The sequence below is a fragment of the Ylistrum balloti genome, unplaced genomic scaffold (assembly GCF_031769215.1).
Source record: "Ylistrum balloti isolate Yb309-2 unplaced genomic scaffold, AGI_CSIRO_Ybal_v1 Utg370554, whole genome shotgun sequence".
NCBI classification, from domain to species: Eukaryota; Metazoa; Mollusca; class Bivalvia; order Pectinida; family Pectinidae; genus Ylistrum; species Ylistrum balloti.
Window position 1 is genome coordinate 147,499 of NW_026782349.1, and position 26,080 is coordinate 173,578.

The following is a 26,080-nucleotide window of genomic DNA, read 5'->3' on the forward strand; positions in this document are numbered from 1 at the left end:
ATACTAAAGCAAAACTTTAACCTTGCATTTTTTGGCCAACAATTTTCATGGTAGTGTACGTATTCATTCAATATTTTTTTCAGTTTCTGGTAAGTACTGTTATAGCGCGAAGGGTTCTGACTATCTATCCGCAGTTTTAATTTGTCTTCCCTCGATGTCTGATAGATAGTCGGAACCCTTAGGACCATTATAGATATTGATGGGTACATGCCTCTTTAATAGACTGGTTAGTGTTGCTTTGAATGTTCTTGGTGCAGTGGAGTATTTTTCTGATGGATACTGTATTTTTGCCGAATTGATGTCTCGTTTATATTGTTTTACTTTCGGCGGTGCAGAAACATCCAAGTAAAAGGACTGCTTCAACAGATCACATATATATGTCAAAGCAGTGGTTAATTAAATGATGCTGTGGTAATGCCTTTTTCTTTCACCTTGTTACAGATAAGGACTGGAAACTTTCACCTCATTTAGACAAACACAGATACATCTAAACTAAAAGATAGAATGTTTGAAGCTATAATTATTTTCTGTCTACATTACACAGAGGTAACAGATTTCTTTTTTCATTCTTTTCTATGGTACAGCTATTGTGACATGAATGTAACCTTAATGAGAGGGGTAATAGAATAATTACATATTAAAAATTTCCTAATGACTCTTCACACAAAAAGATGATAAGTGCCAATAGCAGATGAATAATGCATATTCTTCAAAACTTTATCAAAAATTTATCTCTCCTATTTCCCCCTCCCAAAAAAAGGGATATATGTATGAAATGTGTAATTGCTTGTTCATTTGTTGGATTAATTGCCCTGTGAACGGACATTGTCATCTTGAGGTAGAGTCCCCTTTTAATACCTGGCATCTATCTGTCTGAACAACATAAGGGAGGCCAAGTGCATGGCATTCTGAATATTTAGAGTAAAGTGTCTTGCCTAAGGATACAACCATGACAGTGTCTATTTCAGGAAGCTGAGAAACACAAACCACCAAGACAAAGGAGTGACAAACCATTAACATTGAATCTTCAACTGAGGTAAAGAAAACCAACACTAAGCATTCTGGTCTCCCAGAGTTACCTCCCATCGTTTGTTTCAATGTGTCAGATGGTAAAGCGATAAGTTGGACAGTCGATAAGGGCCATGTAGGCTGAATGAGTCATCATGCCTCCTCTGAAATGTGGGAGAAATTGGGTATCCTAACATTGAGAAATAAAGATTGTCAGGTTTATTTCATCATTTGGATAGCTTCAGGGTATAAAGAGTATACAGTGAAAATTCTCACTATATCTCAAATGAATTAGAGAATTTAATACACAGTAAACAAAAGTGATAAGTAACAGTGTGGGAATCGGCAATGTTGATATTTATTTATGAATTGATGACAATGTTGTAAATATGAAAATGAATGATCCAAGAGTGATATGTACAAGAAAAAGCTGACTTGGGTAGAACATCACGTCAACGTTGTAGAGTTTCTGCCTCGTCACTGTTAAAAATTTCTGTATCAATCAAACTTATTCAGTTTGTTCAATATGTACAGCTGTAAATATTTACAATGTTCTGTATGATTGACAATTATATCATTTTTATATTTTCATGAATATATGATGTTACAATGACTTTTAATTCTGTCATACTTTAATGAAAGTAAGCTTGAATTCACACTCTATGGTTGTCATTAGTTTAGTCACATTCTTACAACAACTACCACTTCGTAGTTAATTATAACTAAATCTTATTTTTATCATCTCTAACATGTCCATGTAACAACACTAACTTCCTCTTATAACCAACCTCTGAAATTCTACACACAATTTTGAAGAGCTCACTTCTACAATAAAATTCAATAAATCCAACAAGGGTATGAATTTCTAGAATTATTTTACATACATTATTTTTGCAACAGAGTTACATAAGCTTTCAATTATTATCTATTAATTCTTGAAGTTTCACCAATCCTCAGAGTAGAGACCTTACAATTGTTCCTGAACTATAACCTTGTAAATTGACAGACTTAAACAAATACACTCCAATCTTTACTTCTGAATTCCAACTCTGTGTTTCAGATATGATCCATACATGCAATGTCTGGCAGTAAACCATGATCAAAATAAAAATGTTACCCAACGCACTGAACAAATATTCAACCATTTTACCAATACAATAAGGCTTCTTTCATTAAATTCTCTTCAATTCTATGTGTATTTTCAAATTTCCAGATTTTCTTTGAAAGGCAGCACATTCCACAGATGTTAAGCGTTACAAATCTTGTCACATATTTAGGCATAAGATAACAATGTTGGGTGACAGATTTGCTACAAAAAGTGGGACATGGGGTCGTCCATACGTCGCTGTTTGAGTCGCCAAGCTTCCATCTCTTCCTCAGTGGGGGCAGCCTCTGAATACATGCTGTTGTATGGACGTTTCCTCTCGTCCATCTTCATCAACTGCTCCATTTTCTTTTGGTGATCCTCTTCCTTTTTCAATGCCTTATGACAGAAATAAAAACACATACAGCAAAAATTACAAAATTTGCAAAATTGAAGAAAAGATGGTAATATATTGATTTGTTTTATGGTTTTCCATTTTATTCAATTGGCTAGGGAAAAGGACAATTTCATTATTTGTCTAATATCAATGGTAACACAGAGACAATATTTCTGTCCTCTAGATTAAACAGTACAAAAATTTTAGGGTAGATAAGACTAATGTATCGCTGCAGTAAAATGTGTGTACATTTTCGCCAGCCTATTGTCTTTTCTTAGAATATCATGTTGACTGTTGAATCCCACCACTACCAGGGGATTTTGCAAAATCTCAATCCATCAGTTTCATTACTGTAAGTCTATGTTATTCTGTTCTTGTTTTCCTATTCCTCATGTTTGTTGTGTTTACCTGAAGACAAACCAAATTATCTTAATACACACAGACCCTGTGATCATCACTAACATTATTATCTTTAAACATACACACACACACACCCTGTAATCATCACTAACATTATTATCTTTAAACACACACACACCCTGTGATCATCACTAACATTATTATCTTTAAACACACACACACCCTGTGATCATCACTAACATTATTATCTTTAAACATACACACACCCTGTGATCATCACTAACATTATTATCTTTAAACATACACACACCCTGTGATCATCACTAACATTATTATCTTTAAACACACACACACACCCTGTGATCATCACTAACATTATTATCTTTAAACACACACACACACCCTGTGATTATCACTAACATTATTATCTTTAAACACACACACACACACACCCTGTAATCATCACTAACATTATTATCTTTAAACACACACACACCCTGTGATTATCACTAACATTATTATCTTTAAACACATACACACACACACCCTGTGATTATCACTAACATTATTATCTTTAAACACATACACACACACCCTGTGATTATCACTAACATTATTATCTTTAAACACATACACACACACACCCTGTGATTATCACTAACATTATTATCTTTAAACATACACACACACACACCCTGTGACCATCACTAACATTATTATCTTTAAACACACACACACACCCTGTGATCATCACTAACATTATTATCTTTAAACAAACACACACACCCTGTGACCATCACTAACATTATTATCTTTAAACATACACACACACACCCTGTGATCATCACTAACATTATTATCTTTAAACACACACACACACACCCTGTGATCATCCCTAACATTATTATCTTTAAACACACACACACACACCCTGTGATCATCACTAACATTATTATCTTTAAACACACACACACCCTGTGATCATCCCTAACATTATTATCTTTAAACACACACACACACCCTGTGACCATCCCTAACATTATTATCTTTAAACACACACACACACCCTGTGATCATCACTAACATTATTATCTTTAAACAAACACACACACCCTGTGATCATCACTAACATTATTATCTTTAAACACACACACACACCCTGTGATCATCACTAACATTATTATCTTTAAACACACACATACACCCTGTGATCATCACTAACATTATTATCTTTAAACAAACACACACACCCTGTGATCATCACTAACGTTATTATTTTTAAACAAACACACACACCCTGTGATCATCACTAACATTATTATCTTTAAACACACACACACACCCTGTGATCATCACTAACATTATTATCTTTAAACACACACACACACCCTGTGATCATCACTAACATTATTATCTTTAAACAAACACACACACCCTGTGATCATCACTAACATTATTATCTTTAAACACACACACACACCCTGTGATCATCACTAACATTATTATCTTTAAACACACACACACACCCTGTGATCATCACTAACATTATTATCTTTAAACACACACACCCTGTGATTATCACTAACATTATTATCTTTAAACACATACACACACACACCCTGTGATTATCACTAACATTATTATCTTTAAACACACACACACACCCTGTGACCATCACTAACATTATTATCTTTAAACACACACACACCCTGTGATTATCACTAACATTATTATCTTTAAACACACACACACACCCTGTGACCATCACTAACATTATTATCTTTAAACACACACACACCCTGTGATTATCACTAACATTATTATCTTTAAACACACACACACCCTGTGATCATCACTAACATTATTATCTTTAAACACACACACACCCTGTGATCATCACTAACATTATTATCTTTAAACACACACACACACCCTGTGATCATCACTAACATTATTATCTTTAAACACACACACACACCCTGTGACCATCACTAACATTATTATCTTTAAACACACACACACACCCTGTGATTATCACTAACATTATTATCTTTAAACACACACACACCCTGTGATCATCACTAACATTATTATCTTTAAACACACACACACACACACCCTGTGATTATCACTAACATTATTATCTTTAAACACACACACACACACACCCTGTGATTATCACTAACATTATTATCTTTAAACACATACACACACACCCTGTGACCATCACTAACATTATTATCTTTAAACATACACACACACACACCATGTGATCATCACTAACATTATTATCTTTAAACACACACACACCCTGTGATCATCACTAACATTATTATCTTTAACACACACACACACCCTGTGATTATCACTAACAGTATTATCTTTAAACATACACACACCCTGTGATCATCACTAACATTATTATCTTTAAACAAACACACACACCCTGTGATTATCACTAACATTATTATCTTTAAACATACACACACACACACCCTGTGATCATCACTAACATTATTATCTTTAAACACACACACACCCTGTGATTATCACTAACATAATTATCTTTAAACATACACACACACACACCCTGTGATCATCACTAACATTATTATCTTTAAACACACACACCCTGTGACCATCACTAACATTATTATCTTTAAACACACACACACACCCTGTGATTATCACTAACATTATTATCTTTAAACATACACACACACACACCCTGTGATCATCACTAACATTATTATCTTTAAACACACACACACACCCTGTGATCATCACTAACATTATTATCTTTAAACACACACACACACCCTGTGACCATCACTAACATTATTATCTTTAAACACACACACCCTGTGATTATCACTAACATTATTATATTTAAACATACACACACACCCTGTGATTATCACTAACATTATTATCTTTAAACACACACACACACACACCCTGTGACCATCACTAACATTATTATCTTTAAACACACACACACCCTGTGATTATCACTAACATTATTATCTTTAAACACACACACACACACACCCTGTGATCATCACTAACATTATTATCTTTAAACACACACACACCCTGTGATTATCACTAACATTATTATCTTTAAACACACACACACACCCTGTGATTATCACTAACATTATTATCTTTAAACACACACACACACCCTGTGATCATCACTAACATTATTATCTTTAAACACACACACACACCCTGTGACCATCACTAACATTATTATCTTTAAACACACACACCCTGTGATTATCACTAACATTATTATATTTAAACATACACACACACCCTGTGATTATCACTAACATTATTATCTTTAAACACACACACACACCCTGTGACCATCACTAACATTATTATCTTTAAACACACACACACCCTGTGATTATCACTAACATTATTATCTTTAAACACACACACACACACACCCTGTGATCATCACTAACATTATTATCTTTAAACACACACACACCCTGTGATTATCACTAACATTATTATCTTTAAACACACACACACCCTGTGATTATCACTAACATTATTATCTTTAAACACATACACACACACCCTGTGATTATCACTAACATTATTATCTTTAAACACATACACACACACACCCTGTGATTATCACTAACATTATTATCTTTAAACACACACACACACACACACCCTGTGATCATCACTAACATTATTATCTTTAAACACACACACACACACTGTGATTATCACTAACATTATTATCTTTAAACACACACACCCTGTGATCATCACTAACATTATTATCTTTAAACACACACACACACACACCCTGTGATCATCACTAACATTATTATCTTTAAACACACACACACCCTGTGATTATCACTAACATTATTATCTTTAAACACATACACACACACACCCTGTGATTATCACTAACATTATTATCTTTAAACACATACACACACACCCTGTGATTATCACTAACATTATTATCTTTAAACACATACACACACACACCCTGTGATTATCACTAACATTATTATCTTTAAACACACACACACACACACACCCTGTGATCATCACTAACATTATTATCTTTAAACACACACACACACACCCTGTGACCATCACTAACATTATTATCTTTAAACACACACACCCTGTGATCATCACTAACATTATTATCTTTAAACACACACACACACCCTGTGATCATCACTAACATTATTATCTTTAAACACACACACACACCCTGTGATTATCACTAACATTATTATCTTTAAACACACACACACACCCTGTGATTATCACTAACATTATTATCTTTAAACACACACACCCACACACACATTATTATCTTTAAACACACACACACACCCTGTGACCATCACTAACATTATTATCTTTAAACACACACACCCTGTGATCATCACTAACATTATTATCTTTAAACACACACACACACCCTGTGATCATCACTAACATTATTATCTTTAAACACACACACACACCCTGTGATTATCACTAACATTATTATCTTTAAACACACACACACACCCTGTGATCATCACTAACATTATTATCTTTAAACACACACACCCACCCTGTGATCATCACTAACATTATTATCTTTAAACACACACACACACCCTGTGATTATCACTAACATTATTATCTTTAAACACACACACACACCCTGTGACCATCACTAACATTATTATCTTTAAACATACACACACACACACCCTGTGATCATCACTAACATTATTATCTTTAAACACACACACACCCTGTGATTATCACTAACATTATTATCTTTAAACACACACACACCCTGTGATCATCACTAACATTATTATCTTTAAACACACACACACACCCTGTGACCATCACTAACATTATTATCTTTAAACATACACACACACCCTGTGATTATCACACATTATTATCTTTAAACACACACACACCCTGTGATCATCACTAACATTATTATCTTTAAACACACACACACCCTGTGATTATCACTAACATTATTATCTTTAAACACACACATACCCTGTGATCATCACTAACATTATTATCTTTAAACACACACACACACCCTGTGACCATCACTAACATTATTATCTTTAAACACACACACACCCTGTGATTATCACTAACATTATTATCTTTAAACACACACACACACACACCCTGTGATTATCACTAACATTATTATCTTTAAACACACACACACACCCTGTGACCATCACTAACATTATTATCTTTAAACATACACACACACACACCCTGTGATCATCACTAACATTATTATCTTTAAACACACACACACCCTGTGATTATCACTAACATTATTATCTTTAAACACACACACACCCTGTGATTATCACTAACATTATTATCTTTAAACACACACACACCCTGTGATCATCACTAACATTATTATCTTTAAACACACACACACACCCTGTGACCATCACTAACATTATTATCTTTAAACATACACACACACCCTGTGATTATCACTAACATTATTATCTTTAAACACACACACACCCTGTGATCATCACTAACATTATTATCTTTAAACACACACACACCCTGTGATTATCACTAACATTATTATCTTTAAAAACACACACACCCTGTGATCATCACTAACATTATTATCTTTAAACACACACACACACCCTGTGATCATCACTAACATTATTATCTTTAAACACACACACACCCTGTGATCATCACTAACATTATTATCTTTAAACACACACACACCCTGTGATTATCACTAACATTATTATCTTTAAACATACACACACCCTGTGACCATCACTAACATTATTATCTTTAAACACACACACACACCCTGTGATCATCACTAACATTATTATCTTTAAACATACACACACCCTGTGATTATCACTAACATTATTATCTTTAAACACACACACACACACACCCTGTGATTATCACTAACATTATTATCTTTAAACACACACACACACACCCTGTGATTATCACTAACATTATTATCTTTAAACACACACACACACCCTGTGACCATCACTAACATTATTATCTTTAAACACACACACACACCCTGTGACCATCACTAACATTATTATCTTTAAACATACACACACACACACACCCTGTGATCATCACTAACATTATTATCTTTAAACACACACACACACCCTGTGATCATCACTAACATTATTATCTTTAAACATACACACACACACACCCTGTGATCATCACTAACATTATTATCTTTAAACACACACACACCCTGTGATTTTCACTAACATTATTATCTTTAAACACACACACACCCTGTGATTATCACTAACATTATTATCTTTAAAAACACACACACACACTGTGATAAAAACACACTACACACACCCTGTGATCATCACTAACATTATTATCTTTAAACACACACACACCCTGTGATCATCACTAACATTATTATCTTTAAACACACACACACACACCCTGTGATTATCACTAACATTATTATCTTTAAACACACACACACCCTGTGATCATCACTAACATTATTATCTTTAAACACACACACACCCTGTGATCATCACTAACATTATTATCTTTAAACACACACACACACCCTGTGATTATCACTAACATTATTATCTTTAAACACACACACACACACACCCTGTGATTATCACTAACATTATTATCTTTAAACACACACACACACCCTGTGATTATCACTAACATTATTATCTTTAAACATACACACACACACACCCTGTGATTATCACTAACATTATTATCTTTAAACACACACACACCCTGTGATCATCACTAACATTATTATCTTTAAACACACACACACCCTGTGATTATCACTAACATTATTATCTTTAAACACACACACACACCCTGTGATTATCACTAACATTATTATCTTTAAACACACACACACACACACCCTGTGACCATCACTAACATTATTATCTTTAAACACACACACACCCTGTGATTATCACTAACATTATTATCTTTAAACAAACACACACACACCCTGTGACCATCACTAACATTATTATCTTTAAACACACATTGACCGTGTGGTCATCACCAACAAGTTACCCTTACCTCCTTTAATTTCCTTTCCTTCACTTTGTCTTCATCCTCCTCCTCACTGCTGCTACTTGATGATCTTTTCTTATGTTTCTTCTTTTTCTTTTTCTTCTTTTTCTTTTTATCTTTCTCTTTCAATTTTTCTTGGTGTTGCTAAACAAAAATTATTTTTCTACAATCTCCATAGAGGTTATCATATTAAATATCAAACATTATGAATAAAAGTCATTGTGAAATGTTTTTGTTAACTGAGTAATATTTAGTCTGTTCTGTTCACACAAACAAAACTGAGGTCATAACTTATTTGAATGCCTGCACTAGAATTTGAACGCAAGGTCTCTGGCTTTCTGATATAGAGCTAACCTGATCAAGCTACAGAGATGCTCTATCTCATCCAGCTGAATACCCTGAGTATTGCTGCTAGTATTTTACCAGGGTTACATAACCACCCTCCAGGAAATAACTCATCACTGAGTTTCCAGGAGTTACAGTTGTTAAAGTAACACAAAGTAGTATTCCTGAGTCCCTACATATGCACCAACATAAAGTAAATCATTATCTATTTCAATACCGCCACTAAGATTTGAACCCAGGACCTCTGGGTAACTGGACTTATACATTCAAATAATCAAGCTACAGAGAAGATCTCTCTAGCTAAGTAGTGTAAAGCGACCAGGGTTACACTAACAAAAACCTATTTTTTTTATTATTATAACTAGGTATGTAAGGCTGGATAAAATAAGTTGACTAGAACCAAAAAAGAATTTGATACATATCTTCTCAGACTTTAATCAGAGGGTGCAACATTTTTGGTATGCATTGTGCAGAATTTGTTTACATTATAAATATGGCAATTATAGTCAAAGGCAAGTGGTAAGTAAACCAGCCTTTATTTCCAAAGTTCTTCACATTAACTGGTCATGACAGTAGAATTCTGATTGTCTTTATGCCCAAATTGTACTGAAGATATGTATCATTGTCCACTCACCTCTAATAGTGACTTGGGGGCCTCTTCTTCAGATCCTGTATTGTCCTGATTCTCTATCATTAAGAGGTTCTACAACAATACAAATTCAAACATCATTCTCGTTCTTTATCTTGTTTAAAGTTATACTGACAAACATTGCTGACCATGGTGCGGCTATAAAATTGTATTCTACAGACACTATCTTGTACCAATATCAGAATTCTAATCAAGTTGTATCAAAGTCTTCATTTATCTTATGATATAAAGTTTACACCAATTTTACAAGGAATTAGAATTATATCAGTTTATCAACTGAACAAAGCTAATCTTCAGAGACAAATCTAGGTCAACCTTTTGTATAGCTTATCAATGAATTTCCCCTTGGATATTTTAAAACAATAAATGTTTATGTGTGCAGCTTCTTCACCAATCTTACAAGAAGAATTAATGTTTTCTTCTATAGCCTTTTTACTAGTCTACCCAGTATATGACTTGTTTACCGTTGCAGCCACTTGCCTTTCTAGTACAATAAATGTTTTACCTGTGTAGCTTCTTTACCAGTCTCCCCAGTACAATAAATGTTTACCTGTGCAGCCTTTTTACCAGCCTCCCCAGTACAATAAATGTTTTACCTGTGTAGCTTCTTTACCAGTCTCCCCAGTACAATAAATGTTTTACCTGTGCAGCTTTTTTATCAACCTGCCCAGTACAATAAATGTTTACCTGTGTAGCTTCTTTACCAGTCTCCCCAGTACAATAAATGTTTACCTGTGTAGCTTCTTTACCAGTCTCCCCAGTACAATAAATGTTTTACCTGTGTAGCTTCTTTACCAGTCTCCCCAGTACAATAAATGTTTTACCTGTGCAGCTTTTTTATCAACCTGCCCAGCACAATAAATGTTTACCTGTGTAGCTTCTTTACCAGCCTCCCCAGTACAATAAATGTTTACCTGTGTAGCTTCTTTACCAGTCTCCCCAGTACAATAAATGTTTACCTGTGTAGCTTCTTTACCAGCCTCCCCTGTTTAATAAATGTTTACCTGTGTAGCCTTTTTACCCCCAGTACAATAAATGTTTACCTGTGTAGCTTCTTTACCAGCCTCCCCAGTACAATAAATGTTTACCTGTGTAGCTTCTTTACCAGCCTCCCCAGTACAATAAATGTTTACCTGTGTAGCTTCTTTACCAGCCTCCCCAGTACAATAAATGTTTACCTGTGTAGCTTCTTTACCAGCCTCCCCAGTACAATAAATGTTTACCTGTGTAGCTTCTTTACCAGTCTCCCCAGTACAATAAATGTTTACCTGTGTAGCTTCTTTACCAGTCTCCCCAGTACAATAAATGTTTACCTGTGTAGCTTCTTTACCAGTCTCCCCAGTACAATAAATGTTTACCTGTGTAGCTTCTTTACCAGTCTCCCCAGTACAATAAATGTTTACCTGTGCAGCCTTTTTACCAGCCTCCCCAGTACAATAAATGTTTACCTGTGTAGCTTCTTTACCAGTCTCCCCAGTACAATAAAAGTTTTACCTGTGCAGCCTTTTTACCAGCCTCCCCAGTACAATAAATGTTTACCTGTGTAGCTTCTTTACCAGTCTCCCCAGTACAATAAATGTTTACCTGTGTAGCTTCTTTACCAGTCTCCCCAGTACAATAAATGTTTACCTGTGTAGCTTCTTTACCAGTCTCCCCAGTACAATAAATGTTTTACCTGTGTAGCTTCTTTACCAGTCTCCCCAGTACAATAAATGTTTACCTGTGTAGCTTCTTTACCAGTCTCCCCAGTACAATAAATGTTTACCTGTGTAGCTTCTTTACCAGCCTCCCCAGTACAATAAATGTTTACCTGTGTAGCTTCTTTACCAGTCTCCCCAGTACAATAAATGTTTACCTGTGTAGCTTCTTTACCAGTCTCCCCAGTACAATAAATGTTTACCTGTGTAGCTTCTTTACCAGCCTCCCCAGTACAATAAATGTTTACCTGTGCAGCTTCTTTATCAACCTGCCCAGCACAATAAATGTTTACCTGTGTAGCTTCTTTACCAGCCTCCCCTGTTTAATAAATGTTTACCTGTGTAGCCTTTTTACCAGCCTTCCAAGTACAATAAAAGTTTTACCTGTGTAGCCTTTTCACCAGCCTTCCAAGTACAATAAAAGTTTTACCTGTGTAGCCTTTTTACCAGCCTTCCAAGTACAATAAAAGTTTTACCTGTGTAGCCTTTTCACCAGCCTTCCAAGTACAATAAATGTTTTATCTGTGCAGCCTTTTCACCAGCCTCCCCAGTACAATAAATGTTTTACCTGTGTAGCTTCTTTACCAGCCTCCCCTGTTTAATAAATGTTTACCTGTGTAGCCTTTTTACCAGCCTTCCAAGTACAATAAAAGTTTTACCTGTGTAGCCTTTTTACCAGCCTTCCAAGTACAATAAAAGTTTTACCTGTGCAGCCTTTTTACCAGCCTTCCCAGTACAATAAAGTTTTACCTGTGTAGCCTTTTTACCAGCCTTCCCAGTACAATAAAGTTTTATCTGTGCAGCCTTTTCACCAGCCTTCCAAGTACAATAAAAGTTTTACCTGTGCAGCTTCTTTACCAGCCTCCCCAGTACAATAAGCTTCCTTCACTAATGAGTGACAGCACTTGTAACCCCAGCGACCATCTTTCCAGTATGATCCCCAGACACTCTAAAAATAAAGAAATTTCCATTACCATTTTTCATAGATGAAACGATAATTCTTTCATTAAAACACCATTAAAAACAATGAAGGGCAATAACTCTTTCAAAATTGTTGAATCAGAATGCCATTCAGGAAAACACATTTTCATGCCATGGTTATAATGCCTAACAGTTTGAAAGAAACAGGTCACAAAAGATGTTGCCAGACAAAGTTAGAATGTTGGTAAACAGTCAATAATTCCTCCAACAAGAGCATTGTGAGGCAAATCAATGTACACCATGTCAGAGAACCTTCAGGATCTATTGTATTGTAATCAAGTAAATATGGAAATGGAGATATTTAGTCTACGTATCAGGAGGAAAAAGAGTGTTATATGTTTTGCTGATAAACTACAGCATACCATGTGAAGAGATGGGGTGAAAACTACGAGAAGGAATGTCTGGACAAGATTAAAATGCTTATAAAAACAAAGGGCAATGAATATTGTTGAATCAAAATACTTAAATTAAAATTAAAATCTCAAAATGTTATGGTTGAAAAACTTATCAATGTCAAAGAAACTGGTTAAACAAGGAGATCTTTTGACAAAAACAAGGGGCAGTAACTCTACCAAATACAATGCAACAGAATAAAAATCCAACATCACTACACAGGCAGACAGTATAAATGGTAAATCTTCCATAGAATGAATTCTTTGGGGAATACAAAGTCCAGTTCAAGCACTAACAATGTAGACGAATTAGAGAACTGGACAACATTCTCAGAAGATCTCGGCAGATTTTAATGGTGTTTACATTTTTCGGCATATTAGGTAGGTGTTCAGAACAAAAAACAAAGAGAAAGCTTAGTAACTTTACATGTTGTTCTGACATGACATCATAGATACATGTGCTGCACAGCTAATGATGATGTAATGTTTACATTATAGAAATAAATGGTTCCCTGCTATTATTATTGATAGGTGATAAAAAGCAGATATATAGTATAAATCATGTACAATAAAACACCTCTAATCTATCATTACCAATATTTATAATTTAGCACAATCTATATTGTAACTATAAATGATGAGTTTTAAAGATAAGTACCAAAATTGTTATCAATGTCCTTCAAGACAGCTCACAAGTGGTGGTACAATTTTGTTTCACATTTTGTAGAAAATGATGCAATGATATATACCTTATATATGTACATTATATAATGAACATGTATGCACTTGCAGTGTCCAGTTTAATTTCACAGAAACATTATGATGTATCCGTTGTAGATTAACCATGCCTAATATTTAGTCCTTCTGGCTCTGTCGTGTTTGGGAATGGTATAACAGCTACCTCTGTACGTAGGCGCATATTTGAGTTTTTAGAGGTTGTTTTTAGGCCGATAATTTTCACATTTTGGACGTTATGTCCTGTTCTGCACAAATACAAATACTATGAAATACTGAATTATTCTGAAGGTTAAACTTTACGTTTAGCTGGATTGTAGTGATTTATGTTTGTTCCCAATTGAAACTTATTTGTTTACGAAATATTATTGAACATTTACTGTAATCAACAATAAGTCAATACCTGATTAAGAAACCCATCCAGATATGAAATACCATTGTCCTGTGCAAATCTCATCTTCCAACTTCACAGACCGTATCTGTGGTCTCGTTAGACTATTCTCAGGTGATGCTTTTACATTATCTGTGTATCAATGTGTTTTACTGCCTCATTGAAGCCATAACTGGTTAAACTGGCATCATCAGTTTTCAATTTAATAAAACTCAAAACCTACCATCCCGGCTTGTAATGACCAACCATCTACTTCATCTTTGTCTGTCGAGAACATGGTTGTATTTTACTGTATGTTTGGTTGTTTATTGGTCAAGTGTGTTTAGATTTGTATGTTGTTATACTATATAAATGTGGTAGTAACATTTCAGGTATTTTCTGTGGTTTTTGTCTGTGAGAGTCTGGAAGGTTATATTTTGACTGTAGAGTTTCATTCTGACTGTATTGCTGTATTTGTACTCTGACACTGAGACACAGCTGTTCACAACTCACTGTAACTGAGACACAGCTGTCCACAACTCACTGTAACTGAGACACAGCTGTTCACAAATCACTGTAACTGAGACACAGCTGTCCACAACTCACTGTAACTGAGACACAGCAGTTCACAACTCACTGTAACTGAGACACAGCTGTTCACAACTCACTGTAACTGAGACACAGCTGTCCACAACTCACTGTAACTGAGACACAGCAGTTCACAACTCACTGTAACTGAGACACAGCTGTTCACAACTCACTGTAACTGAGACACAGCTGTCCACAACTCACTGTAACTGAGACACAGCTGTTCACAACTCACTGTAACTGAGACACAGCTGTTCACAACTCACTGTAACTGAGACACAGCTGTTCACAACTCACTGTATGATTGTTGTTGTACATGTCTTCTTCATACTTTGACCGTATTGCTCCCTTTTCTTGGCCTTTAATAATTGTCCCGTGACGTGAGTACTCGACATAATTCTCCTGCAAACAGAAAAACAATGTATTTTTATTTTACACAAGACAAATAAAGGGTATTACTCTCCTCTTCCACATCTCTACCTAGCCATATCTTCCATTAAATGTCGTACCTGTCAACTGTCAGAAATTAAAATGCATGTGAAAAGTGTACAAACATTTTTTTCATCATTTATATCACTTTTTGACTAACAAAGTAGAGTGTTGTATTTAATTTTATTAAACATTAAATAAAGTATAGAAACACTATACATATAAACTACTTCAAAAGTTAAAATTAGATAAATCATAACCAGAAGCAGTTGTAAGAACTTATCAGAGGCGAGGACTTGCTGTAAGGTGAAGCTAATTTACGGATACTGGTATCTGTATATGTATATTATCATCATCCTGTAACTCATCAACTCTCACATACAGTTTGTGCCAGCAGCAGCTGTTTAGAGGGCGCCTCCAAGTGTTCCTCTCCACCATACTTGGCCAGGATACTATCCTTGGCGGTAGTCTTGAAAGTGTCCTTGCGTTTGTCCACCTCCTTGGACAACAGCTCAAGTTTGGTAGGATCAGCCTGGAGGTGGACTTCAGTTCCACTCTCATATGCATCCCATGCAAATACTGTATACATAATCAATGTTATTAGTCAGACACTACACATTTCTACAGTAAAAAAATTAACACTAGAAAGGGTTTTTTCATCAAAGTGAAGAAAGATGGTAGTTTTCTTTTCACAAGAAAGTTTACAGTCATTAGCATTGAATTAAACCTTCATGCATTGATATTCAAATGATACCATACAATCTTACTCACCTTGCTTTTTGGAGAATTCATGAGCATCACCAGAGAACCGTACAAAGTTATCCCCAGTAAATTTAACCCTTCAAGAATAAATAGTCTTCATTGTACAATTTTCACACAAAGTTAAAACTGACAGAATTTAAAGAAATTTTTATCTGTCGCCAAAACACACATTATGATGCTGTAACTTTAAATTTGTTTTAGATCAAAAATAAAATACTTGATATTAAACATTTTTTCTAAGTTCAAAAGTTTCCATTTTCCATCAGGTTTCAGGGCAATAACACTACTAATGCAAAATGTCTGTAGAAAAAAAAGAAATTTAAAATTATAAAAGTTTTGTCATTTTTTGGTCATCAGTCCAACAGAAACCCAAAGTCATCTGTGGGGTCTAGAATCACTATTTTTTAACCTCAACTTTTAAAACTTTGATGAATAATAAGAGTGGCTGTTAATACTTACTCAGATTGGTCACGACTTGTATTTTCAAATGGGTTCTGTCGCATGGATCTCGTTTTGGGATCATAGAAGGCTGAGTTTGGATCTAAGTTGTAGAGATACTACAAAGTAGCAAGAATAAACATAAAAACCTTTATAGCTGTGATCTCAGCGAGTCACAAAAGACAAAACTGAAGACATCCTAGATTTTAGAGAAAAGGTAGTCCATTATGAACATGAGCAAGTTAAAAAGGACAATGTACTTATGAATTTCTGACAATATAATACAATCCTTTCTTTTTTGTTTCTCAGTAAAATTAAACTTGACTACAAAATCCTGTTAAACCTCATTTGTACACATCACAAAACACTGACTTGTGCTGGCCATAGTTATACCTCAATGCATACACTTACATCAAACTTTATGCAAAAATATTATACTACATTTGTATAATGTTTTGAATACAAATGTACATTCTTGTATGTACAAGACATATGCTTGAATTTCATTTGAAGAGGATTGTGGAAAAAAAACATGAATTATTTTGTATGTAATTCAACCCCTAATTAAAACAGAATATTTTGTATGTGGTCAAACTTCGTATCTAAACATATTTTGTATTCTTTTGAAACTCAAATTTGAGTATATTTTCAAATAAGCTAACCTTAGCTGTGTCTTCACGAATACGGAGATTCCTGACAGTAATTCGCTGTTTAGTTTCAAACTTTTGTCCAGGCATGTCTACATCATCAGCATACTTATCCTCATCCTCGCTGTTGTTAGCCCTGACTTCCCGCTCCTCCCCTTCCTGTGCTTTGAAGGAAGCATCAAGTTTCTCCTCTTTCAACATACGTTTTGCCTGCAGATCACAAATACAAGAATTACAACCAAATAATGTCCACATCTTCCTTGACCTGGATGATAAATATAACAAACAGATATAGTAGTCTTCCTTTAACAAAATGTACATCATACCTCCTCTACCCTGGCCCACTCCTCATGGATCCGCTGGTGGTCATCAGGGTCGTAGCCATTCCATCGGTCCCTCTTCCCACTAAAGTCATGCTCCAGAACTGGCACAATGTGCTCATCTGGAGCAAAATTGTCACCAGAAAACTTAGCACCAACTTTCCTTGGTCTCTAAAGTAGGAAATAAATCAATGATCATTGAAGGTTTTTCTTATGTTGAAGTTGTTTGTTATGTGCAGATTACAGTAGTATTCCACATGAAGTACATGCTTTGATATTAGACATTAACAGGTTAGGGTATTAGACATTAACAGGTTTGAGTATTAGACATTAACAGGTTAGGGTATTAGACATTAACAGGTTTGGGTATTAGACATTAACAGGTTTGGGTATTAACAGGTTTGGGTATTAGACATTAACAGGTTTGGGTATTAGACATTAACAGGTTTGGGTATTAGACATTAACAGGTTTGGGTATTAACAGGTTTGGGTGTTAGACATTAACAGGTTAGGGTATTAGACATTAACAGGTTTGGGTGTTAGACATTAACAGGTTTGGGTATTAGACATTAGGGTATTAGACATTAACAGGTTTGGGTATTAGACATTAACAGGTTTGGGTATTAGACATTAACAGGTTAGGGTGTTAGACATTAACAGGTTTGGGTGTTAGACATTAACAGGTTTGGGTGTTAGACATTAACAGGTTAGGGTACTAGACATTAACAGGTTAGGGTGTTAGACATTAACAGGTTAGGGTACTAGACATTAACAGGTTAGGGTGTTAGACATTAACAGGTTTGGGTGTTAGACATTAACAGGTTTGGGTATTAGACATTAACAGGTTTGGGTATTAACAGGTTTGGGTGTTAGACATTAACAGGTTAGGGTGTTAGACATTAACAGGTTTGGGTGTTAGACATTAACAGGTTTGGGTGTTAGACATTAACAGGTTTGGGTGTTAGACATTAACAGGTTTGGGTATTAGACATTAACAGGTTTGGGTATTAGATATTAACAGGTTAGGGTATTAGACATTAACAGGTTTGGGTATTAGACATTAACAGGTTTGGGTATTAGACATTAACAGGTTTGGGTATTAGATATTAACAGGTTAGGGTATTAGACATTAACAGGTTTGGGTATTAGATATTAACAGGTTAGGGTATTAGACATTAACAGGTTTGGGTATTAGATATTAACAGGTTAGGGTGTTAGACATTAGGGTGTTAGACATTAACAGGTTAGGGTGTTAGACATTAACATGTTAGGGTATTAGACATTAACAGGTTTGGGTATTAGACATTAACAGGTTAGGGTGTTAGACATTAACAGGTTAGGGTGTTAGACATTAACAGGTTTGGGTATTAGACATTAACATGTTAGGGTATTAGACATTAACAGGTTTGGGTATTAGACATTAACAGGTTTGGGTATTAGACATTAACAGGTTTGAGTATTAGACATTAACAGGTTTGGGTATTAGACATTAACAGGTTTGGGTATTAGACATTAACAGGTTTGGGTATTAGACATTAACAGGTTTGGGTATTAGACATTAGGGTATTAGACATTAACAGGTTTGGGTATTAGACATTAACATGTTAGGGTATTAGACATTAACAGGTTTGGGTATTAGACATTAACAGGTTTGGGTATTAGACATTAGGGTATTAGACATTAACAGGTTTGGGTATTAGACATTAACAGGTTTGGGTATTAGACATTAACAGGTTTGGGTATTAGACATTAACAGGTTTGGGTATTAGACATTAACAGGTTAGGGTGTTAGACATTAACAGGTTTGGGTGTTAGACATTAACAGGTTTGGGTGTTAGACATTAACAGGTTAGGGTACTAGACATTAACAGGTTAGGGTGTTAGACATTAACAGGTTTGGGTGTTAGACATTAACAGGTTTGGGTATTAGACATTAACAGGTTAGGGTGTTAGACATTAACAGGTTTGGGTGTTAGACATTAACAGGTTTGGGTATTAGACATTAACAGGTTTGGGTATTAGACATTAACATGTTAGGGTATTAGACATTAACAGGTTTGGGTATTAGACATTAACAGGTTTGGGTATTAGACATTAGGGTATTAGACATTAACAGGTTTGGGTATTAGACATTAACAGGTTTGGGTATTAGACATTAACAGGTTAGGGTGTTAGACATTAACAGGTTTGGGTGTTAGACATTAACAGGTTTGGGTGTTAGACATTAACAGGTTAGGGTACTAGACATTAACAGGTTAGGGTGTTAGACATTAACAGGTTTGGGTGTTAGACATTAACAGGTTTGGGTATTAGACATTAACAGGTTAGGGTGTTAGACATTAACAGGTTAGGGTGTTAGACATTAACAGGTTTGGGTGTTAGACATTAACAGGTTAGGGTACTAGACATTAACAGGTTAGGGTGTTAGACATTAACAGGTTTGGGTGTTAGACATTAACAGGTTTGGGTGTTAGACATTAACAGGTTTGGGTGTTAGACATTAACAGGTTTGGGTATTAGACATTAACAGGTTTGGGTATTAGATATTAACAGGTTAGGGTATTAGACATTAACAGGTTTGGGTATTAGACATTAACAGGTTTGGGTATTAGACATTAACAGGTTTGGGTATTAGATATTAACAGGTTAGGGTATTAGACATTAACAGGTTTGGGTATTAGATATTAACAGGTTAGGGTATTAGACATTAACAGGTTTGGGTATTAGATATTAACAGGTTAGGGTATTAGACATTAGGGTGTTAGACATTAACAGGTTAGGGTGTTAGACATTAACATGTTAGGGTATTAGACATTAACAGGTTTGGGTATTAGACATTAACAGGTTAGGGTGTTAGACATTAACAGGTTAGGGTGTTAGACATTAACAGGTTTGGGTATTAGACATTAACAGGTTTGGGTATTAGACATTAACATGTTAGGGTATTAGACATTAACAGGTTTGGGTATTAGACATTAACAGGTTAGGGTACTAGACATTAACAGGTTTGGGTGTTAGACATTAACAGGTTTGGGTATTAGACATTAACAGGTTTGGGTGTTAGACATTAACAGGTTTGGGTATTAGATATTAACAGGTTAGGGTATTAGACATTAACAGGTTTGGGTATTAGACATTAACAGGTTTGGGTATTAGACATTAACAGGTTTGGGTATTAGATATTAACAGGTTAGGGTATTAGACATTAACAGGTTTGGGTATTAGACATTAACAGGTTAGGGTATTAGACATTAACAGGTTTGGGTATAAGACAAACTTAGTAACTGTGTTGTGTTTTTCGACATTAAGTCATTCATATATGTATCAGATGTGTATATATATATGTAACATAAAAATCAACCACTATGGAATACATTTGTATATATCTATAATTGTAACATACATTTTAATACATTTAGAAGTTATTAGTGTTACAGGTTCAAATGATAACACGAAACCTTTGACGAGTTCCGACCATAATTTACTGCAGAATCGGAAGAGTATGAACTCTGTGTGTGGCACAAAATTCACTGACAAACAGATATGTCTACATATTGACATTGACCGCTCCTTAGTTAGGTAAAATTTTACTAGTTTGTAGGTATTTCAAGATTACGATTACAAAGTGTCCGATCCACCCGTCAGTCAGTCAAACAATGACCGGAATTTACAAAAACCAGGAAATCCAAAGAACCAATAAAATAAGACATAGGACTGTAACGTAAGACAAAATTAAGCTAACCAATGACCACATGACACTATATATAGACGTAAACTAATAAACAAGATTTAACAATTATGGAGACAATACAATTCACATTATATTAAAAGTTAATCCTGCCACATTAATAATTAAAGAAAAGTACAAATCCTGCTAATGGCTTTCATTATGTAATAAAAATTACTATTTACTCAACACAATTTTCTGTTACATAAAATTCTTACCTCAACACAATCTTTCTTTTTATGTGTCATGGCTCCACAGTTTTCACAAGCACCTTTTCTGAATTTTGTTGCAACAGAGCCCTAAGAATAAAACAACGAAGAGTATATCACAAACAGGCATGGAACTTTGTATGCATTACTCAAGTGACAAAACTTAATATATGGATACAACAGGACATATGTTCATGTTGTGATGAAAGAGTATTTATAGATGTTATAATACACTGCAAATCTTGTTACTTTTTCCATGATTTTCAATCGTCTGTGTCCACTTTGATATGCCTATTTTCAGCAAGAAGAAATACTTTTAGATCAGCTGCTTACACATGTAGTATGCATAACATCAGATTCCATGTCCATTTGTTAATGAATTCAAGGAACAAAGTTGTTTTTACCTTAAAACCCTAACTGTTTGTTATATTCCTTAGAGCCCTACCTCTTTTATTCCCTTTTTTTACCAGTTTTCAATGTTTTCTATACTCCTTGTAACCCTACCTCTATATCTCTGTTATAGACCAGTTTTCTTTGTTAGTATATTCTTGTAACCTTCTTCTATATCTCTGTTTTAAACCAGTTTTCCACATTTGCTATATCCCTTATAACCCTACCTCTATGTTTTTTCTCTTCTAGATCAGTTTTCCCTGTTGGCTATATCCTGTATTACCTTATTTCTTTAACGCCCCTTTTTGACCAGTTTTCACTTTTTGCTATATTCCTGGTAACCCTACCTATATTACTCCCTTTTTGACCAGTTTTCACTTTTTGGTATATTCCTGGTAACCCTACCTCTATTACTCCCTTTTTGACCAGTTTTCCTAGTTTAGAATATTCCTTGAGTTTCTCTGGCTGTTGGCGCTGATGTTTGAGTGTAGCTGCCTCTGCTCCAAAGTACCAGGGTGCCTGCATGATGTACTGAGGGATGTGGGGATTGATATCCCTGTAATCACAAAATAAGGACAGAAACAGATTGAGTTATAAAATCCTAATTTAAAAAAAATACAATTACTTCACAAGATAAGTTTTTAAAGTTGAATTATGAAACAAGAAGAAGTAGAAACCTACAACATTCTAGAGTAATATCTATATGTAAATGTATGTATGTGCATAGTTAAGTAAATACTGTAACCACACTTTTTCATCACAATCAAATTTTAGTGTATTATCAGTTAGTGGCAAATTAGCCCAATGATGAATTTGTTAATCCATTATAATTGCTGAATATGTAGTAAGCAGATAACTGAGTAACCCCTAATGTATTTATCATGCAAAATTCCAGGAGGCTAAAACATCTTATGTGCAACATAGTGCTACATTTTTTTACTCTTCCAACCAATCTTGTATCTTAACATGATATTTGGCGCCAAATGACGTTGCAATGATTCAAATGTCTTTCTGACATATAACTGTGAAGGGAGGAAAACCTAACCATATAGAAGAATCTGGAAATTAACCTAGCTGTGAAAGTTTTATGCAATTCTAACAAAATAATGTATGAGAAAAAGAATCCATTACCCATATATGCATGAGGTTGATTTATTTCAGTAGAGGACTGATATTCTGTAACATCTCATTTGCGGCGATGCCGAGAGAACTGAGATAAATTAATCTTGAATACATACAGGTAACAGATTCTATTAATCTAAGACTAAAGTAGAAGGATAAGCTTATTACAGGACCATGCTATAGAAGCTGATGGCATTCCTATTCAATGAAACAGATGTGGGTGGGCTTATAACAAGACCTAAGGTTATGTATGGATGAATACGACAGCATTCTATACTTGTCTTTCATTACTAATCCACTCAAAATTTCAATGATTACAGAGAATACACAAAGTAATTCTACCAACCTGCCCTCCTCATCCTTCATGGCTGGAGCTGTTCCTGCCTTCCTCATCTCCTCCAGCTCCTTTTCCTTTCTCCAATCCTCTCGTGACATTTTCTGTGGCTCATTCTCCTCCATTTTGGCCTTCCTTGCCACCACAGAGGGTGGCAAGTTCAAGCCACCCGTTGCCATGATAAAGGAGAGACTGTAAAAACTGATGTGATTCTTTACTAAAATATCTTTAGTTGATAAAAGATTTGGTTTCTGCAAATGAAAATAAAACAAATGAATCAGATTGCTTCTATATCACAACATACATGTACATGATTAAAACTTTAATAGCATCTATATTACATGAATATATTAGCTAAAGTTTGACTGCATTTCTAAAAATCTGATTCTTGGGAAGCTACATGCTTTTGAATTGGGTAATAACATATAAGTCAGCTATTGACTTCATCAACAGCTATCTGAGTAACATAAAGCAGCAGGTCAGATTGAGGCAAGAGACTTAGCAAATGGGCTGATGTGAAGAAGGAATTCTAGTTATTTTGGTACCAAGTGGTTTTGGCATCCAGTTGTTTTGGTACTTGCGAGATGGTTTACACAGCTAAAGTGTCATTTTCAGTGAACAGTTTTTCAGATACGGAATAAGCAATATTTATTAATGATAAAAAACCTTAAAAACCCTAACTAAATACCTAAATTAAAACATTTTTAATAATGCTGAAACGATTTTTTTTGGACGTACAAAAGCAACCTGGTACCAAATGACTTGCTCCATGAAGAAGGGGTTCCCTAAAGTACCAAATGTCTTGCCCCGTGAAGGGGTTCCATACAGTACCAAATTACTTGCCCCATGAAGAAGGGGTTCCCAACAGAACCAAATGACTTGCTCCGTGAAGAAGGGGTTCCCTAAAGTACCAAATGACTTGCCCCATGAAGAAGGGGTTCCATACAGTACCAAATTACTTGCCCCATGAAGAAGGGGTTCCCAACAGAACCAAATGACTTGCTCCGTGAAGAAGGGGTTCCCTAAAGTACCAAATTACTTGCCCCATGAAGAAGGGGTTCCCTAAAGTACCAAATGACTTGCCCCGTGAAGGGGTTCCCTAAAGTACCAAATGACTTGCCCCATGAAGAAAGGGTTCCATACAGTACCAAATTACTTGCCCCATGAAGAAGGGGTTCCCTAAAGTTCTACTGTAGGACATTTGATATTCAATATTTTCATAATTATTTCATCAATATTGTTTACCTTTGTAGACACAGTTTATATTATCATGCTAATGAATGATAATACGGTCTCAAATATATGTGATATTTTTTATTGGAAAGATTAATGAAAAAAGAGCAAAGTGCTTAAAGACTTATTCAATTTAATGGCATGAAGACCAGACCAATCAAGATAGGTTCCAGCATAAGGAATCCGAAACCAATGCGTCAATGATACATCTACGAAAATTACACGAGAAATATCTTATGTGGCAAACCCACAACTCCTGAACCCGCCTACTATATTTACAATTTCTTACCAATTTATAGTCATTTTATAGTAAACTTCATTGTCCAGATAAGGTGATTCACTCCGTCCGTAGGTAGCGTTGCATTGAACGAACGTAGTTCGAAACGTTGGTACTGGTTCTTTTACTAAGCGTCTGAATAACCTAGACAAAAAACAAAAAATTGTAAAATGAAATTGAATTGGATTTCAATTCCGGATAAGGTGGTGAGGAACATAGGTATATATATATGATGGGAAATTTACGTCTGAAGAAAAATCTAAACAATTAATTATCATTGTTTATTACATATAATATTATTTTTGTTCTAGTAAAGTTTGTAAAAACTGACAATAAATTATATTCATGGTAATCTATTTTGTTCGTTCTAATCAATGACGTATATACATGTTATATACGTCTCTGTTCTAGTCTCTGATTTTTAATTAGGAAATTAATTCGCA

The 26,080-nt window shown here is 34.9% G+C and overlaps 1 protein-coding gene across 1 annotated transcript; it reads right to left on the reverse strand.

Annotated features, from left to right (window-relative positions):
- Positions 1-1,344: 1,344 nt before the first annotated feature.
- LOC132556176 (pre-mRNA-splicing factor SLU7-like) lies at positions 1,345-25,752 on the reverse strand. The gene is made up of 14 exons (XM_060220566.1): positions 25,650-25,752; positions 24,140-24,378; positions 23,077-23,227; positions 22,291-22,371; positions 18,352-18,516; positions 18,041-18,235; positions 17,400-17,497; positions 16,950-17,017; positions 16,561-16,757; positions 16,047-16,151; positions 13,525-13,632; positions 10,972-11,040; positions 9,999-10,136; positions 1,345-2,491 (listed from the first exon to the last, which is right to left on the reverse strand). The coding sequence occupies exons 2-14, from the start codon at positions 24,304-24,306 to the stop codon at positions 2,318-2,320; spliced, it is 1,716 nt and encodes a 571-aa protein (XP_060076549.1). The 5' UTR covers positions 24,307-24,378; positions 25,650-25,752; the 3' UTR covers positions 1,345-2,317.
- Between the last annotated feature and the right edge of the window lie 328 nt (positions 25,753-26,080).

What these genes read in the sequence shown, in the direction of transcription:
- LOC132556176 (XM_060220566.1), bottom strand. Translation starts at nt 24,306, where the DNA reads ATGGCAACGGGTGGCTTGAACTTGCCACCCTCTGTGGTGGCAAGGAAG. An exon ending in AAAAGAAAGATTGTGTTGAG is followed by an intron (nt 18,517 to 22,290) that starts GTAAGAATTTTA and finishes TTCCTACTTTAG; the next exon opens with AGACCAAGGAAAGTTGGTGC. An exon ending in AGCTGCTGCTGGCACAAACT is followed by an intron (nt 16,152 to 16,560) that starts GTATGTGAGAGT and finishes TTCTGTTTGCAG; the next exon opens with GAGAATTATGTCGAGTACTC.